The sequence below is a fragment of the Equus asinus genome, chromosome 2, assembly GCF_041296235.1.
Source record: "Equus asinus isolate D_3611 breed Donkey chromosome 2, EquAss-T2T_v2, whole genome shotgun sequence".
NCBI lineage: Eukaryota > Metazoa > Chordata > Mammalia > Perissodactyla > Equidae > Equus > Equus asinus.
The window spans coordinates 163,673,455-163,694,344 of record NC_091791.1 but is presented as its reverse complement, the minus strand read 5'-3'; the positions used below and the strand labels follow the sequence as shown (position 1 = coordinate 163,694,344).

Below are 20,890 nucleotides of genomic sequence, written 5' to 3'. Positions count from 1 at the left end.
GTTTGCTTGAGGATGGAAGGATTATAAGAAGAGTCTCCAGGGAGTGAGCTCTGCTCCGTGAGGATCGATTTACCACCTCTAGAAGAAGAGCTTCAGGAGACTGTTTTGTGTTACTTCTTCCGTTTCCCTGGGGCTTGCCTATTCTGGAGACCCAGATGCCTACTGCCTTTGTTTTCAGTAGAGTAGAAAAATATTAGCTTTCCCAAATTTCTCAGGGGCAGCACGAGATTTAATCATTCTTCAAGCCCACTCAGGGTGCCTACCAGGAGTCCAAGGAAAAGCTTATTAAAGTAACACAGGGTGTGGCGGCTGTGATGCAGAAAGCTACTCACTGGACCTCTAGTGAGTGGTGTCAATTATGAGCTGTTGTGCTTTTTTTTTGAGGAAAATTAGCCCTGAGCTAACCTCCACTGCCAATCGTCCTCTTTTTGCTGAGGAAGATTGGCCCTGAGCTAACATCTGTGTCCATCTTCCTCTGTTTTATATGTGGGACGCCTGCCATAGCGTGGCTTGCTAAGTGGTGCATAGGTCCATGCTTGGGATCTGAACTCGAGATCCCCGGGCCACTGAAGCAGAGTGCACAAACCCAACCACTATGCCATGTGGCTGGCTCCACTTAGGGGTTTTTGGAACAGAACCTTCTCTGATTTTCCAGAACTAGAGATGGGGTGGAGATGTGATGAGACCTCAGGCACTGAGGGCTGTACAGCTACAGAAGGAACCAATCTTTCTTTTCTCAGGAAATTTCAGATTGGCTGGTTAAATGCCACATATCTGAGGGAAGTTGAAACTGTAATTAGGTTAGGTAATACGGATTGGTTTGCTACCCCAAAGCCTAAAACAAGTGAATCTATTTTTGGCCCATTGTCTCCCTGTTATCACCGTTATAGTTTTCATGCCTTTTTTAAATGAATGAATTAGTGTTCTTTCCATATGTTTGAGTGTTTCTTTATGTTATGCGTTTATATTTTTTTACTTATTTTCCTGCTGAGATCTTGCTTTGTTATCTTACTGTTTACAGAGCTTTATGTATATTAGGGAAACAAGCATTGTTTAACTGGTAAATACTTGAGAAGTCCTATATCACTGATGGGCCAATAATTGAGAAGTCTTAAGGATAGAAATATAGGATTAGTTAGTAAATAAAAAGCAACGTGGGCTAGTTAAAAAGGTGATAGATAGCAATTTTTTTTTTACCATTAAAGTTACTATTCTTGGAAAATCACTCCTGATTCCCAATCCTCATTTTCTTCATCTGCAGAATCCAGTAGTTGAAATGGTAAATACACTTCAATAATAGGATGACCTTTCATTCAGGACCAAGGAGGGAGTTCAAGGAGAACTAGCCCAAGGCACTAAAACAAATCCTGAGTAAGTTCACTCATCTACAACTTCTGAATGTCTCCCATTAAAAATTATATACATATGGCCTAAATCTATTCTCTGTGGTCCTGGTTTTACTTCTTATTTTACTGAAAGCAATCCCCACACCCCCACCTCACTTGGAATGGTGGAATCCTCAGAAATCTGGAGCTGTTTGCAATGAAAAGAAAATCAGGTCTACATCTCAGACTTGTGTTTATATGAGTCCCTGTATCCACTTGTCTCTGATTTACGGGTTTTTGCATGGTTATGGCAGCAGATAATCTACTGAAAGTGAAGGAAAAAGTGAGAATGTATGGAATTCAGATATAATGGAAAGAATTTCTGGTATGGTCATAACTGAGCAGCTTGTCTTACACTAAGTCTTCCATCAAAAGTAAGCGTAAAATCTGGACAAAATAGATAAAGCAACCATTTGAAGGCACTAGAGACTAATTAACACAGGCAAGACTCTAGGGGCTACAATTCCAAGAAGGGAGAGTGAAGGAGATGAAGTCCACATTCATGTTGGGTGTTTTTCCCTGAAGACATTTGACAATTCACTGGGTCTAGGGAGTATGGGCATATGGAGGCATGCAGAAAAGAATGGGGGAAGGCAAAATAAAGTCTTAGCAGAAACCACTATTTTCACTGAACTGTGGAAATAAAGGATTTGGTGTTTGAGGCTCTCAAAACTACTGGATTTTGAGAACCAATTCTTGCAGAGAGGAGGACCACAGAGATATGAGGCTCAAAATATGAGGTAATATCTGTTCAAGGCATTTTTGGGGTTTCTAAGCCATTCATGTGCAAGAAGAGATTTCAAGAAATCTAGCAGAATACAGAAATTGGGCATCTGAAGAGCTGAGCAGAGGTTTCAGGATTCATGGGGTTCAAGGAGTACAGAAATAGGAAATCAGGTTGATTAAGGTGGAGGGGTCCTGAAGCAGTCCGGGCTTACAGGATCTCTGAAAGGCCATGTTCCTGATGTTATAACACAAAATTGAGGTTCTTTTGCCCAATGCACGTACAAAAAATCCCCCAATTTGTTATGGCATCAGCTCTTGGGAAAAGACATCAGCTTTACTCTGTGAGATTAATCTGCAAGGAGATGGGTGCATGTGGCTTCAGACCTCTCACCTCAATTCAGGCTTTGGGATGAAATTCAAGAGGTTGGGAGAACAAGCTGGCATGTGGAAATGCTGGAATAAAAGGTTTTGATTGGTGAGGTTGAAGAATTTATGGTAAGGTTCTGAACATTTATGATGAGGTTCTAAACATTTATGGTCAGGTGGAGAAGGAATTTTAACACCAAATCTTCCTGATTAACAGACCCCTCACTTCTGATAAGGATCCATATTTTAAGCTCAGGTCGTGTCCTGGTCATTTGGTTCTGTGGGTAGAGAATGTTTGGCTCTGTGATCGTTTCAGGTCAAGATTTCTTCTTCTGTGCATGCTCTGGCTAGTGACTTTCAAATTTTTTGAAGACAATATCTTAGTTACTCAATTGATAAGATGGCATCAATTGAACTTGCCCTGGAGGGCCTGCATTTACAAATCTCCCATTTTTGTTGTTCATTCATCAATCTTGAGGGATATAATGCCATGACTGCTCTAGCTTCTTCTTCCTGATAAAGGGAATAGGTTGTTCCATCTCTTTGAATCAATCTCTTAGTAAGACAGTGATGCAGGTGGGCTCCCAAAGTTAGGCCTATATTGTGTAAGCAACTAACCAGGTATGTAATAAGAGGCATTTTTAGAGAAATGGAAAGAAAAAACAAAGTTAATGATTGGAGCAAATTATAAACTAGTTTCTGAGACCAGGGGGATGTCAGTTAAAAAAGATTTCTAGATGTCAGGGTCAAATAATATTTTGCAGTTTGAAATGTTTCTGATGATATCATCTAGTGTTCAGGTATCTTTCTGAGTGGTTTATAGAGCAACACACATGAATCTCTCTTAAGTTTATAGCAAGCTTTCCAGCTTCAATTTTCAGGGCTTCAGGAAAAAGGTTGGTTTCCGTTCTCAATGATTCCAAATGAAAATGATGGAAAAAATTGAAAACATTAGTTTGGAGATTTGTAGACAGATATTTCAGGAGAATAGAAGAATTCAGGATCCAGTTCAGCCTGCAGATAGAAAACAAAAACCTTAAAGAATTAGCATAACTAGAATCTAATATCCATGAATGTGTACTATAGTTTTAATTGAAACATATTTTTTCTCCCTAAATCACCCTCATTTTTACCAAAGATAGCCAAATTAAGACTTATTGGTTTGCAAAATGTCTAGTTTCAATAAACTTGGCTCAATTACTTATATGAATACATCAAGAATAGTAATTGATCATATAGGCTCTTTCAAATCTGCCTTGTTGGAAATTTTTATGAGGAATCTCAGATTGAACTTTAAAGTCCTCCTAAAGCCAGGAAATATCAGCTAAGGATTAGACTTTGACTACAATACCTATAGATTTGGGTGGATTCCTCTCTTCTCTTGAGGTTCCCCAAATATATCCTGTGGTTGTTTGTACCTTCCAGGAAGTGACTTTCTTTACACACTTGGTAAGGTTTCTAGGAGCCCTGTAAGCAAGGTACCAGGCCAATATTTCCAAGCAGTTTTATTCCATAAAGTCCCATGTTTGTTCCTCAAAGCTGTCTGGTCATCTGAGTCTACGCATGTTTCTCTCAAATATGACACTCCTGTCAAAGCCTTGGTAATATGATCAATATTTCCTATCGTGCCCTGCTATAAGGAGATAAGGTTCTTATTAAGCTTATACAAGTAACTATATTGTCATGAAAATTATAAGACTTACTCACAAAGTATTTCCAAATTCTGGAGGTATCAGGTAGGAAGAAAAAGATAAATGCTTCAATTCTGCTTTCAAAGGTATAATTTACCAAGTTGCTATAAGTCGGTTAGCTTAAGAGAAAAACCTTTCCTTAAATCTAGAAAAATAAAATATTAAAAATGAGCAATATTTCAAATGAGAAGTCATAAAAAGTATGATCATCCTCATAAGTTCATTCAGTTTCATGTAACCAACTCTTGATCTTTTCTTAGCAGTTTAATGAAGTCATCAGTTTCTATATTACTGTTCTTTAACTTCTTACCCAGTTTGGTTTTATGATCTGAAAATTTATCAGAAACCTGTATTCTAGAATGTTAGAGTCCTCTCCATGAATCTCTCTAAAGATAAAATACATCTTCAAAACATCAGAGTAAAATAACAGTTATCTGCAAATGACGGAAGACTTGAAAAAGGCAATTGACAAAGAAACTTCTATTTCTGTGACATATAATACTTCAAAATGATAACTAGAATTCTGGCTGGTAACAAGGAAAGATCAGAATTTTAAGAATGTTATATAATTTTAAAACACTTATATCAATAACATTTGCTCACATAGTATATCTTAAGAAGGTTAAGGGGGCCAGCCTGGGGCACAGTGGTTAAGTTCACACATTCCGCTTCTTGGCAGCCTGGGGTTTTCTGGTTTGGATCCCGGGTGCAGACATGGCACCACTTGGCAAAAGCCATGCTATGGTAAGTGTCTCATGTATAAAGTGGAGGAAGATGGGCACGGATGTTAGCTCAAGGCCAGGCTTCCTCAGCAAAAAGAGGAGGATTGGCAGTTAGCTCAGGGTTAATCTTCCTCAAAAAAAAAAAAAAAGAGAAGGTTTATCATCTTTGTTTGACAGTGCTTCTCATATAATTTAACATATTAAAGGTGCCTAATTAGTTTAATATCTCTCTCTTTATAGAAAGAGGGAATAAATTCTTTGAGAAGTCCCAGGACCCCTTTGGAAATTCTCAAAGTTTGACTTTTGGGGAAATTTGTCAAAAGTATCAAAAGGTTTTAAAACATTTGGTCAAATAGGAAACAATGCTTACTGTGAAATAATGCTTGTTTATCCATTTAACCAAAATGACAACAGAAGATGTTAAAGGCAAACTTACAGAGCTAATAAATTGAAAAAAAACAAACAAATTTCATTCTCTTAATAGAGAGATTTCAGCCTTTTAGCACATAAGGGATTTTGACATAATGCAGGATATCTTTCTTTCAGGTAGACTTATTGAAAAATAAAGAAAAATCTTGTTTAATCTCTTAATCAAAAGCAAACTAAAAGGTTAAGGAAATTATCCTTTTAAGAGGGAGAAAATCAAATTTAATTTTGCACCTTTTTAATTTAATTGTTCAGCTTACTTTTGCTATTAAAATTCATTTACTTACTTAAATTCATTGTAAACTTAGCCAACTTGACCATGCATGAAATTCTTTCCTCAGGGTTCCTCTTCCACAAACTTTCTATAATTTTCTTTTTATATTCAGAATTTGTCCCATGCCTTCTTATTAGGAAAATTTTATTTTTTTTTAATAAAACAAAAAATATTTCCATCTTTTATACCTTCTTACTGAAAGCATACATCTTACTTTCCTTGAATACAAAGATGTTTCCTTATTAAATTTTAGTAGCTTTAATTACATACATAAATTAAAACTCTTAACCCTTACAGTCCATCATTTTTAGTGAAAACTAAAAGGAGGCAATTATTAACTGTTTTTTTACATTATCATTCTTTGGCTTGGCAAGTTTATAAATACACACACCATAGCACATAATTATTGTTACTAAGTTGACTCAAATTTTTTATCTTTTTCACATCAATTTAGGTTACTTGTTCCCAATAATTATTTAGATTCCCTATAAAACTTTGTGAGACATTAGACAAAATGAGCTATAATTTTGTTATTATTTTTGTTAATCAGTTCTGTAACAGATAACATCATCTTATTTGGCTAATAAACATAGAATAAAGGCTGCATGTCTGCATCATATCCAGTGCTGATGTCTTTGAGGACATGTCCATTTTAGTCAAATCAGCAATCTTTAATAAGCTTTCCTTTACCAAAGATTAATTTGTGTCATGTTAACTAGAAGGACTTTTGGGTTAGTTTCTATTACACTTAGAAATATTTACATAAGTGCTTATTTTAAGCAAATTGAGTAGACCTCTTTATAAATTGTACCATCCAGAGGTAATATATCACACACACATATACTTAGAGATACACACACACACACGCTCCACAGCTATTGTTTTAAAATCACGGCCATGAATCAGGTACAGTAATACAAGGCTCCCTATTTATGAATCCAAATTATGTGTTAAACTGTTTTACTAATGTCAGTGGAGAAGTCACTCAAGATGATAGGTTTTGGGTGAAAGCACTTTTATGGTCATTTTTCTTTCCTTTTCTCCTTTTTTTTCCCCTTCAGTCTTAGAAATTGGTGATGGGCTAGATGGTTCCTGGAGAGTTCATGAGCTTTGGAAGGTAAGGGAAATGAGTAGAATCTGAACTGCCTCTATAGCTGCTTTTCCAGTCTTGCAAGGATTTTTTTTAAGGACAAGTGCCCTTAATTTCTCAGAAATTGGGTTATAACTTAAAAGACACTATAGGTTGATCTACTTGTTCAACTACATTATCCCTAATCTGCTTCTTTCTCTCTCGGTGCTTACTTTTATTGTAACTCAGGGAAGAAGACCTGCAAAGAAAATTCCTATCGGGCTCTGAATATCAGCTTCCAGTTTACCCAAATTTCTGTTCAGAAATTGCTAAATCCTTTCAAATGTCCTGTCATATTTCAGCTGGGACAAACAGTAACTATATGTGGCAGTATTGAACAGCAGTCTCCCAGTCTCTCAGAGTCTCATTAACTCTGGAAGTAGAGTACATAGGTTTGTAAAGCCATGGTCTAATATGTTTTTCTTTTGTGTACCTTTTATAACTTAATTTTCTATTAGCTTTTTCCAACAAAGTTTTCAATAAAGTTTCTTTGGGATTTTGAAGTCTTTACTTTTAAGTGCACTTTTAAATGATGTTATCTTATTGGGAAGTTCTTCTAATGGCCAAAGTAATTCCCCTGAGGCTGATGGCAGTTCGGTGTGACCCTTAGCTGCAAAAAGGATTTCAAACTGCATTTCCATCCAACCATCTCTTACTGCAAAATGGGATGCAACTGCATTTTTGTCCAACAGTATTTTGGGGACCTCCAAGCTGACGATTATTAAGCCAAGCCCTCAGGAAACTAACCAAGCTTGATAAGATTTTGCAGTTCTTTGTAAACATTTATAGCTTCTGGAAACTTTAGGTCAGAAGGTGGAGTACTTGACTCTATAAATAATCTTTGTTTCTCAGTTCAGCATCTCAAAAGGAGCCTGAAGTGGGCACTATAGTTTTAACATATCCTGGGTTATCGTTCCAGTTGTTTACAGTTATTCCTATTTTATGAGGCTCTTTCCAAGGTGTCCACAACAAACAAGACAATTTTTAAAGAGAGTTATAGTCACTGAGAAACTTGTCCCCAAACAGCTGATTTCAATTTAGACAATCATTAACACACAATGCAATTCTACACATAACACAGACCTGAATACTAGCTAGTTTCCAAGGAGTTGCTCAGAACCAGTGCCAAGAGTTACCTAGATCCCAGAAGCAACTTCATGAGTGAACCTTTTATCCTGCCTCTAATTAAGTTGCAGAGTTCAGGCCCGAGGTTCAGGACTTAGCCTACCAGGACTTCCCAGTATACAAGCTAAACTTATATTTCTAGAAATCAAACCAGAGAGACAAGGTAAAAGACAGTTGCTTTCTTAAAGTTACTCACCTAGAGCCCAGAGACATCTTGATCCAGGAGCTTTTTCTTCTCCCAAAAGAAAAATAAAACACCTTACAGCCTGGAGCACCACAGAGGGAAACAGGAATCCAATCAGCTATGCCTCTGGCTAGAACTGTCTAGGCGGCCTACTTAGGGTCTATGAAAAAACCCTGCACCTTGCTGGGGGTTCCAGATCCTCAGGCAGGTGGTCACAGGACTCTGTCCCTTCATGGTCACCAAAATTTTTTACCACCCAAAATTGGGATTCTCTTACTCGATGCACATAAAAAAATTGATTATGGCATCAGCTTTTGGAAAAGTAACCAGGTTTATTCTGTGAGATGAATCTGCAGGGAGACAGGGTGTGTGCCCTCAGCTCTGTATCCCCAATTCAAGATTTGGGGTGGCATTTAAGAGGTTAGGGATAACAGGTTGGCACATGGACAGGCTTTGATTGGAGGGCTTGAAGCATTTATGGTAAGGTTCTAAAACTTTATGGTATGATGGGGAAGGAATTTTAAGACCAAATCTTCCTGAATAATGGATTGCTCTTTTCTGTTGAGTCCAACTTTTAAGTTAGGGTCATGACCCAGTCCTTTGGTTCTGTGAGGGGGAGAATCTTTGATTTTGTGGTCAATTCAGGTCAAGACTTCTTCTTCTGTGTGTGCTCTGGCAGGCAACTTCGCAAATTTTCTGAAGGAAAATTTCTAATTACTCTCTTGATAAGATAGGGTCAGTTGAACTGGTCCTGGAGGGTCAATAGTTACACTGGAGTAAGGGGCATCTTCCAGAAATAAGCATAAGACTGACGTAGACTATTTTTACAACATCTAAAAATAACCCTCACATGAGTTCAACGTGGTCTACTTCTATCTATTTCTAGAAGAAAACTTTACATTTGTTGAGTTACTAAAGCCATTTTCTTCAGGATTCTAAATATAATGTTCAGCCTTCAATTAAAAAAATTGAGGCATGGTGGGAAAAAGGATAGATAATCAAGAACCAAGAGAAGAAATAAATAACAGACACATACTCACAGGTGATTGAGACTTTAGTCAATACTAGGATGAACAATTATCTTAATAAAACCAATTTGTTCTAACCAGAAAAATTAAATACAATTTTTGTAAATGTTTGTAAGTAAGTTAAATACAATTGTGGGCTCTAATTGCCCAGAGCCTTTTTTTCTTTATGAGGAAGATTGGCTCCCAACTAACATCTGTTGCCAATCTTCTGCTTTTTGCTTGAGGAAGATTTTTGTTGAGCTAACATCTGTGGCAATCTTCCTCTATTTTGTATGTGGGACGCTGCCACAACATAGCTTGATGAGCCATGTGTAGGTCTGCACCCAGGATGCGAACCCATGAAGTCCAGGCCACTGAAGCAGAGCATTTGAACTTAACCACTATGCAACCAGGCCAGCCCCTGAAGAGCCTTTTTGGTGAACACTTTTCACATCCCCAGAAATTTCTCCAGGGCCTTTTTCATCTCTTTGTTCCTAAGACTATATATCACAGGGTTAAGGAGTGGGGTCACAACAGAATAAAACAGAGTCACAATCTTCTGTGTTCCAGCTTCATGCTCAGTTGTTGGGCTCCCATACATGACCAGTACTGAGCCATAGAACAGTGAAACCACAGCCAGATGAGACCCACAGGTGGAGAAAGCCTTTCTTCTCCCAGCTGCTGAAGGGACTTTCAATACAGCTCGGAGGACCAGAGCATAGGAACACATGATACAGAGGAAGGGAATGATGAGGGGCAGAGGACTTAACATGGAGAAGATAAGCTCTACCATAGGAGCTTTCCTGCAAGTGAGTGACAGAAGAGGACCTGGGTCACAAAGGAAGTGGTCAATAATCCTAGATCCACAGAAGGACATCTGGGAGGTGATGATGATGGGAATCAAGAACCAGAGGAAACCAAGTACCCAGCAGCTGACCACAAGATTGGTGCAGAGACGTCCAGTCATCAGAGTGGGATAATGTAGAGGCCAGCAGATGGCAAGGTATCGATCAAATGCCATAATAGCCAAGAAAAAGCATTCTGCAGAACCCAAGGAGAAGAAAAAGTAGAACTGCAGAAAGCATCCAGAGAAGGAGATGACCTTGGCATCAGAGAGGAAGTTGGCCAACATGTTGGGGACAGTGGAGGTGACGTAGCAGATCTCCAGGAAGGAGAAGTTGGCGAGCAGGATGTACATGGGGGTGTGGAGTCTCTGATCCCAGCGCACAGCACAGATGATGGAACCATTGCCCATGAGGGTCAGGAGGTAGACAATAGAGAAGAGCACAAAGAGGAGGATCTGCCCCTCCTTGGAGCAAGGGAACCCCAGAAGGATGAAGCCAGTGATAGTGCTGGAGTTGCTGAGACTGTTGGAGATTTTCATGTGTCTGTGAGCTGTGTAAGGGCCAGCAAATATCATATGGCTCTGTATAAACAGATGGAGAACAAGATTTATATTTAAACCATCTTAAGATAGAAAATAAAGACATATCAATAGCTAGTTTTTTCTTTAAAACTGAAATATTGACCTGGATTGCTTCTTTATTCTCAATTACAGTTTCATTACAGACTCAAAAAACTTTTGACAGGAAGTGATAAGTTCTTGAAGGAGTGTTGTAGAGGTGTTTGAAGATTATATTAGACTTCACAATTAATAGAGTATCTATTTATCAACTATCTCTGTACCTATCTATCCATTCTCACAAAAATGGTATTTCTACCATTTTCAGAAGAGGTGACATCACTGCAGTTGTGGCAGAAACTGAGTCAAACTAAGTAGCTATGTAACAAGAGCTCAGGGAACTTTTTGAATTCCTTCTTTTACATGACTTTTGAAACTGGCCTTATTTCAAACTCAATGATTAACTTACCAATTTAATAATATTATATACCAGTTTCATGTATAAAACACTCAAATCAACAGGAAGAAGTTAGGCTTAGTTTCTGTTGTCTAAAAATAGCAATCCTAGGTATCCACAGTAGACCAAGGTGAAAGAATTATTAATAGGCCATGCTAAAACAAGTCTGTGCTTACCTGGAAAAGAGGCATGAATTTGCCCAGTCTATAGTTATAGATATAATTCTATTCCAATAATACAGACCATGGGGATTATTGACAACATAGAGTTATTAAATAGCAGTGGACTTGTAGGGAATAGAAAACTAAAACTTTACTCCATTCCCCAGTAACTACTTGGGAGAATCATAAGGCCCAGTGGCTTTTAAAGATTGAACATCTGCATGATGCATCTCTTTTGTTCTAAATAAGTTAGACTACTTTTGTTAAACTATGCACTCAGGCCCTGGAATCATTAGAACCCTCTGTAAATAACCGTAAAATGAGCAACATAAAGAGAGTCTGTGTCCCCCCACACATACCCTGGCTTCTATGTTACCCGTATTTGCCTTTGAAATTTGGTGTGGGGACCCAGGGAGTCTAAGAATTTCTTACTAGTAATATTCAAGTTCTGAGAAACCTGTAGGAGCAAGACCAAAAGATTGCAGCAGTAAGCTGACACCACTTCTCAAGTATAGGTGAGAGTGCTTAGAATGCTGTGTTGGGGGAGGAATACAATTTTGTTCATGTGGCAGGGGGATGAGGTTAGGGGAGTAACTATGACACAATTCATATTCCCCCCAAACCCTTTCTGGTCATTTTAAATTCAAGATTCCCTGATTCACAAGGCATGAGGGATTCTTGGGGCCAATCAAACTTCACAGATCTCTCAGACTCTCTTAATGTATATAACTGGAATAGGGTTTAATGGACTCCTCTGTTGATGGGGTGGTGGTGGGTTGGGTTCTGGTACCTGCACTATGAACTTCCATTTCCTATAAATCTTTTTCTTTTCTGCTTTTAAAGAAGCCATTTGTCAAGGGGCCCAATAAATTTCTGAAACCACATATTTATCTTTCAGAAAGAGGAGTAGAAAGCAGACAGCAGAATAGTCTAACATTTTTTTAAGGTCCCTGTGTAGAAGCTTCACTCATGATCAAAGACAATAGGTGTTTAGCCTTTTTTGCAGCATGTCCTGGCCTTTGTGGTGTGTTTTCAATGTTATGTTGAAGTCATGTGAGCCCATTGATTGCTAATGTATAAAAATAGGGACACAAAAGAAGAATTTTGCTAGATGTAAATGTCCTTGATGGATTCTACAAAAGATTAAGACTATAAATCTAGTACCAACTCACAGGAAGGAAACTTTATGATGGTAAATTAACAACAATTGTTACTAATAATGATTAGATATTTTTGACCAGGGTTCTTTTGCTGGTGTTCTTGAAATTTCCTTTTAGGAGTAAGGCGAATCTGCTTGACAATCTAGTATTTGGATTAAGCGTCAAGAATTTTCTTTCTTTATTTTTTCTGGTGAAACTTATTTCAGTGTCATAGTTTCTCTCTTTTCTTTACCCTCACATCTAATTCATCAGAAATTTCTGTTAGTTTGTCTCCAAAATAAGTCTCATGTCCACTCACTTCTCTCTAGTTCAAGCCATCATCTTTTCTTCCCCGGACCACTGTGATGCTGTCCTAACTGGTTCCTGTTTCCACCATGGCCTCTCTACAACCTGTTATGCATGTTATGCATGCCACAGCCAGAGAGACTGTTTGAAAAAGAAAGCCAGATCAGTTCCTTCCCTTGCACACAGACTTCAATTAGCTTCCCAATGCACTGAGAACAGAATAAAATCTCCAAACTTGGGTCTTTGATTTGACTCCTCTTAACACCTCCAACCTCATCTCATAATTCTATTAATCAAATATACACATTCTCACTCACTGTCTCACACACACACAAACACACACTGTTGTGCAAAGGAGGCACACATACTCCACTAACTCAAACACTGCCAATATAAAATAAATTTTGAGAAGCAGAGGGGTAGGAGAGTGTACACCATCCATGTGCTCTCCTGATCCCACTGGGAGGTGTGTGTATTTGGACTATACCGACACTAGCAAGCATTTCATTAGAGAGGGACCTGCTTCTGTAATCCTCTACACCAGAGGACAGCAAACATTTTTGAAAATATTTTATGTTTGCAAGCCATCTAGTCTCTGTCACAGCTACTCACCTCTGCTGTTTTGTGAAAGCAAAGGCAAGACCTAAATGAATGTGCATAGCTGTATTCCAATAAATCTTTATGTCTGCTGAAATTTGAATTTCATGTAACTTTCATGTGTCACAGAATGTGATTCTTCTATTGATTTTTAATTTAAATTAAAAATGTAAACATTCTTGTCTCACTGGCCCTCCAAAAGCAGTTAGTAGACCAGATTTGGCCCATTGGCCATACTTTGCTGAACCCAGCTCTATGCAATTATAGGGCAGGGAAAGGAAGGACCATCCATTTGACTGTGGAACAATGGGGGCTTCTTGGTCCAGCAAGTGACCTTATTAGAAAGGAAGGGGACCTCCAGAAGTCAGCACCTGGAATCAGCCTGTTTTTCTGCTTAGCTAACTGATTTGTTAGACAAGCTTTCAGCCAAATTACAAAAATGAGCATCCAAAACAATCAGGATTTGCCTCTCTCTCTCTGTCTTAACGCACACAAACACACACACAGACACTCATGCATGCACACCTTCCCTTCTCCACACAACAGTTCAGTAATATAACATTGGACTTCTCTTAGTTTCTAGAAATGGCTAGGTACTTTCCTGGTTCAGGGTCTGTTTTGTTGTCCTTCCTGTTCACTCTTTATCCCCAGTGCCCAGTGCAGCCTGATGCAGATTGTAGGTATTTTGTAAATATTTGTCAAAGAAATGGTTGTCTACACTGTTAGAGATAATATAGATTGATACTAGATAGATGTTTACCAGTTACTTCACTTAAACTTTAAAAAACCTGTAAGATGAAATTTTAGGAAAGGAAATATACAGGAAAGGCTCCAAGTGACCTGAAGCTACCAGAGCGTTGGCCCAGACATGAGAGGAATTCCATTCAAAGGAAGTGATGAGAGATTGAAAGTTGTAGGTGGCAGAACATGTCCCACCCAAGATGGCTTCCTCTCTGACTACTAAAGATAATTATGGTCCCACACCTCTGGATGTTGAAGTAGGAGAGAATGCAGGATGGAAATTCTAGAATCAGCCTTGCAACAAAGGTGCTTAGTGACTCTAGAGGAGACTTTTAATCTCTATAGTCTTTTTCTTTGTATGAAAAGGGAGTAGGATTTTATGATTTGTAATCACTTTAAGTAGCAAATGCTTCCTCTTATTCCAACTATCCCACAAGTACACGTGATATCAAGGCTTTATAGATCTAGGGATGATATTTTATTTATTTATTTTTTTAATTTTTATTTTTTGAGGAATATTACCCCTGAGCTAACATCTGCTGACAATACTCCTCTTTTTGATGAGGAAGACTGGCCCTGAGCTAACATCCATACCCATCTTCCTCTATTTTATGTGGATGCCTGCCACAGCATGGCTTGACAGTGGTGCGTAGGTCCGCACCCAGGATCAGAACTGACGAACCCTGGGCTGCCAAAGTGGAGCATGTGAACTTAACCGCTGCACCACTGGGACAGCCCCAAAGGATGATATATTAGTTACATTTATCTTTCAGATGAGAACACTAGTGGGATAGTTTGTCACTTACACATGAAGCCCAAAGATCCAGGCCAACTCCCTCTCAAGGCAATTCTCCAACTTTGAGATGTCACAAAGTTGCCTTAGAAAACAAGAAGGGTGTGAAAAATTATTCTTGGTATGCCATCAGCATTTCTTGCTTGACCTAACTAAACTGACAATGGGTGAGTAAAGAGAGATTTCTAACAAGACCATATTGTTACTCACCTTTTATTACTTGGCTTAACCGTGCAGAGAGCAGCGGCAGTGTTCACCTGGCATAAGGCTAAGTGGAGCCGTCCAAAGTAGCAGGAAGATTCTCCTAAATCAGCTGCAGGAAGTGCTGTGGTAGAGGGAGTGTGAATATGGGTACAATGGTGTCAAGGCTGTGTTACGTTTATAGGATGCTTGAACTGAGTTAATTATCAAGGCCAAACAAAATAAATTACTTCCTGGCCCCTATTATGTCTTGGAAAGGTTAGGAAAACTCGAATCTTGGTTAGCCAGGTCTTGAGCTATAATATATTAGATAAGAGAAACAATTCTCTGATATTTACTTTTTCCCAAGTCCAAGAAGGCACAATGGTGTGGAAGGATTATTGGCCTGTTCTCACAGTAGCACAACCAGCTGCTTCATTAGATCTGGACAGAAAATTGTCATGCCTCCCACTTTTCTGCAAAGCCCTTGAAAATAAGAACAACTTTCCCATTTATGAGAAGTGGTAGGCAGCTGAGGCCTTGTAGAAAAGCAAAGGATTTGGAGTAAGGAGCCTGAGGTTTGAATTATACCTCATACCTTACCAATTGCATAAAATTTGTCAAGTCAATTATATAAACTATTTCCCAGTTCCTTCAACTGTGAAATGAGCACATTAACACTTTCACCAAAGGGTAGAGGACTCTGAATGAGATGATATATGGAAGTACTTGTGTAGGGCCTGGCCCACAGTAATGCTTATGAATTGTTAGCCATACAATATATAGCTGCAGCAAAGAAAAAGGAGCCTTATTTAGAGGGTAGTAGTTTGTGTAGCTCTTTAATGTTTATTTTCTCCTCTAAGCATTACATCATCTCCTTTCATGGACAAGAGGGGAATGCAAACCTGAAGTTTCCGTGACAGGGTCTGATCTTCCTGGAGAGGAGAGGTGGTCTCCTTTACAATAACCATCAAGGAGTGAAAGAGTACATATAGGATGAGGATTTCTCCGTGTTTGCTGGAGGATGGAGGTATTATAACCAGAGCCCCAAGGGAGTGAGCCCTGCTCCGTGAGGATCAATTTACCACTTCTAGAAGGAGAACAGTGTCAGGAGACTGTTGTGTGTTAGTTCTTCCTTTTCCCTGTGGTCTGCCTCTTCTGGAGACCCTGATGCCTACTGCCTTTGTTTTCAGTAGAGTAGAAAAATATTTGCTTTCCCAAATTTCTCAGGGGCAGCATGAGATCTAATCAATCCTCAAACCCACTCATAGCATCTCCCAGGTATCCAAGGGAAATTCTATTAAAGTAATACAGATGTGGTGGTTGCCATACAGGAAGCTACTCACTGGACCTCTAGTGAGTGGGGTCAATTATAAGTTTTGGGACAGAACCTTCTCTGATTTTTCCAGAGGTAGAGATGCGTTGGAGGTTTGATGAGACTTTAGGCATAGAGGGCTGTATAGTTACAGCAGGAATCAATATCCTTCCAGGACAATCCTGGCTTTATTATAGATTTTTCCTTTCTTGTTTGTGGTGGCCCTGTGAGTCTCAAGCAGCTGCCTCTCAGGCCGCACTTCCCAGGTCCAAGAGAGGCCAGAGCAGAGCATTTCATCACTCCACTCCAGCAGTTGCATCTGGGTGTTGGTCTCTAAGCCTTCCTCATCCCTGATGGAGGTGCAGGTCTTTAGCACAACTCATTTTCTGTCTGTCTGTCCCCAAGTGTGGAGGGAGTGTCATCTCAAAGACTTATCAGCTCATTTCACTTCCCTATTTGTATAGCTTTGATGTTTCCCTCTCTCCACAACATAAAATTCAAAACTGGCAAAAAAGATCCCTGCAATTCAGTCCGAACCTGTTATTATCATTACTTTTGTTGTTGTTGTTTTACTTTTTCCCCACCATTTCTTGCAGATGTCCTTGCATCTCAGCCACATTATGTTACTTAGACACACAATGGAAGACCATATATTTCTGTTGAGTTAATAACTTTAACCTCTGAAAAATAGTCAAGAACACTCTGCCTTGATGACTGTCAGTGGGAGAGTAAAGCCCTGTGGAATGAGGGATGTGGAAGCTTAATTTACTCATGCGGATATAGAGAGCTAACTTATGAAGCATCCTCTTTGTTTTCCTTTTCTTTCTTAGTTTCTCCTCTCATTGTTCCCCTCAGCCCAGATATGTTCTCACAAAATTCTTGGAGGTGTTGTCAGTACAGCATGAGAGGTCATTGGTTCCCTGTCCATATCCCCTCCAATTTCCTCCTTCTTTCCACTTCAGGGCAAATGCAAGCATATATATTTATTTCCCTAAGTTAATTTTTTGTAATTGGGAAATCTGCTTTGCCTGCCAGACCTTTATTCTTCCAGGCCAGAAGTGCTGGGAAATTAATGGCCTTCATGCTCCCCAGAAGCCCTCCCCTATGGAAAGATGGGAATTGAGAAATCAACATCACAGCTTCCTTGCCCTTATAGCAGGATGACTACCTTGAGGTTCTCCAGAGGGATTAGCTCCAGTTACCCATAGTGGTAGCTGGCTTGACGATGTACCCCTTGTTGAAAGACTTCCTTTCCTTGTTTCTTTTTTCTCTGTCAATGTTCCCTTCATTATCCAAATGAACTACTTGCACTGGAATCTCATCAACAAAGACAAAGGGGCAGGTACATTGTGACCAAACCACCATTGGTAATTGTTTAGATGAGCACACTTGTTTCAGGTTTCCAACAATCTGTTAAACTTTTTTTTCCAGCTAAACTTTTTGACAAATGTTAATTTTGTCAGATGGGCGCTATTTGTTATAATGTTGTCTGTAAGAGAACTGTGGATTTTGTTTGGAAATATGAATTATGAAAGTTTGTGAACCAAAAACATCAATGACAATTTAACTCTTAAAAAAGTCTATAAATATTTCATCTGTACACATTATTCATATTTTCCACCCCATCACTTTTGAGGAGAAAGAACAAAACATTGCTGCTTTTCCTAATTCTGCTGTCCTCTTTTCATTGTTCTCAATAGCTGGAAAAGATTAGATTGTGGGCGAGTTTTCTGTTTTTCTTTATGCTAATGAGGAAACTAAAGTAGTGCAGCTGCTCAGTTTAGTGTTCACAGTGAGCTCTGGTCAGCACCTGAGAATAAGCTGTTTCCTCAGAAAAACAAAGAAACAAATAAACAAATGGGAAGTTTGAGTAGACCCTGATGAGTACTCTACAGTTTGGATACAGAGTTTCCTCCTCTGTTCTGCAACTTATTTATTCTCCACAGCAGCCATTATTTTTAAAACAGAAGTTTACCTTTTTGTAGAATTCTAATGATTTTACATGCTCTTCAAGGAGTGATTTGTCTTTTAGAAATCTACTTTAGCACATTGAGTTTGTCAATTTACTATCATACAAAAGCTATTCGACATAAAAAATGATCAGAATATTTGTATTTATGAAGAGATTAAGATGCTTTCATTATTACTAATTCCAGATCACTTTTAGAATAAGCTCTTATTTTCTTGTTTTCTTTCTTTTTTCAATTCTTAACCTTTCATTTTGAAATAATTCCAGTTTAGGAAATCATTGAAATATCATTACAAAGAATTCTCATTTACCCTCCAGAGCGGGTAAACAACTTGTCCAAGTGAAACACCAGCTATCTGGCTTTAGAATCCAAGATCTTCATCCTTCATCTTGTTATGTTGCCTTTATTTAAAATTGTATGCAATTTTTTCTTTTTCTTTTTTTTTTTTTTGGTGAGAATGATTGGCCCTGAACTAGCACCTGTTGCCAGTTCTCCTCTTTTTCTTGAGTAAGATTGGCCCTGAGCTAACATCTGTGCCAATCTTCCTGTATTTTGTATGTGGGTTGCAGCCACAGCATTGGTTTGATGAATGGTGTAGGTCTGTGCTGGGATCTGAATCTGTGAACTGCAGGCCACCAAAGTGGAGCATGCCAAACTTAACCATTATGCCACTGGGCAGGCCCCTCTGTGTAATTTTAAGGAAGGACAACATGTATGAACATAGACACAAAAACAGTTACATAGCACTCATATATATCAGTTTCTTTGCTTTCTCAAATAATTCTCCACAGTATGTATTTAAACACTCCAACTGAACTATCATTTGTGAAACTTCTATTTACCAACAAATGACTTGTACAAAGCATAAATACTTGAATAAGAGCCCTTACTGAGATCTAAAAGTTCTCTTCATGCTTTCTTTCATGATATGTTTCTTTACCTGGCACCTATTTCTATGCATTTACTCCAAAGGCCATTTTAAAGAATAGAGACTTCAAAGAAGTCTAGTTCAAGGTTTTTTCCCCAAAGTGTTTTCATGAGCAGTGAAATTGAAAATACATTATTACTGGTTTTAGCATTCTTTAACACCAAGTGGCTCTCAGATCTATTACTGTTCATTTAACAGAGAATGGAAGAAATTAAACTTCTATGGGTTTCCTCCCATAGATATAAAGGACATACATGTCCAAGAAATTTTGAACAAGAAAAGAGAAGATAGGCATTAGACATTTAGATTCATTACTGAAAAAATGTGTGGAGGTTTTGTAGCTTAAACAACTACGCAATTTTAGAAAATTAAGATATGTAAGAGATGGTTATTAAAAACAATATTTGAAGTTTAAATATACCTTTTTAATAGTAGAGTTAGGAAATGCAGTTTAGAGTTTAAAATTCAAGTGGTATTATTTTACACATATTATCTTCTCATGTTAATATTCTCATAGGAAAAACCTCACAAAGTAATTAAAAAAAACCTGCCACTACTTCTCTTATGAAACATCATATGTCATCAAATCTAAAACACAATAAATTGTAAGACATAGCACTATTTTATACACCCCTAAGAAAGAAAAATATTTCTGCCAACGAAACTATGACACGTCATCAATTATAAGATGCTTCTAATTTTCAGAGATATTAAAAGGTGGAAAATGTGCTTTTTAGTCTCAGTGAAATAAATTATTCTACAGAGTTTCCAATAAGTCTGCAGGAACCTCCTGCCTAGTGCTCCTTTACACCTGTCTGATGACCTAAATTGTCACAACTATATCTTCCGTTTCTTCCTCTCTTATACTTAACAAGCATAATTACATAGCAATCTAGGCATTTATTCTAAAAGGATGTTTGAAAACAGGAAAAGAGAAGATAGACATTTGGATTCATTAGTGAAACAATATGTGGAGGTTTTATAGCTTAAAAATGATACAATCTTAGAAAAACTAAGACATGTAAGAGATGATTATTAAAAACAATCATGTTTAAACAGACCTTTTCAATAGTAGAATGAGGAAATGGATTTTAGAGATAAAACTTTAAGTGCTATTACTTCACACATTACCTTCTAGTGTTAATGTTCTTGTAGGAAAAATCTTACAAAGTAATAAACACACTGGCAGTACTTCTCTTATGAAGCATCATATGTCAACAAATCTAAAACACAATCAGTTGTAAGACATAGCACTATTTGGTACATCTCTAAGAAGGAAAAATCTTTCTGCCAATGACACGTCTTCAATTATAAGATGTACCTAACATTCAGAGATATTAAAAGGTGAAAAATATACTTTTTAGTCTCAATGAAACAAGTTATTCTAGAGAGTTTCCAATAAGTATACAGGAACCTGTATAGTGCTCCTTGTGATGTCTGATGACCCAAATCGTCACAACTGTATCTTCCATTTCTTCCCCTCTTATTTTTAACAAGCATAATTACATAGAAATCTAGGCATTTATTCTAAAGGGATGTTTGATTTAAGTTTCTGGTAACTCTAACACTGATAAAAAGTGACAATGTTTAAGCATTTAAATCCTGATTAAAAAAATATAAGCTGCAGAATGTTAAAATGGCAATGTGGAAAGGGAAAGCTGAACAAAACCATTTTATTGTGGCAGAAGGGAAAGCTAGGGAAAATGGAAGTTGAGTACACAAATGCTCGTGTTCTGTAGTCACACCATTCCTAAGTATAAGGAGAGACCTCTAATATCACTGAGGTGGAGATTCAGGTCTCATGTTATCTCCTTCCATGATTCAGAGGAAGCATAGTCCTCTTGTGATGTCATCATATATACTCTA

The 20,890-nt window shown here is 38.1% G+C and overlaps 1 protein-coding gene across 1 annotated transcript; it reads right to left on the bottom strand.

Annotated features, from left to right (window-relative positions):
- Positions 1–9,483: 9,483 nt before the first annotated feature.
- LOC106833405 (olfactory receptor 11G2-like) lies at positions 9,484–10,419 on the bottom strand. The gene has a single exon (XM_014844597.3). It carries the CDS (start codon positions 10,417–10,419, stop codon positions 9,484–9,486), a length of 936 nt encoding a protein of 311 aa, XP_014700083.3.
- Positions 10,420–20,890: the final 10,471 nt, after the last annotated feature.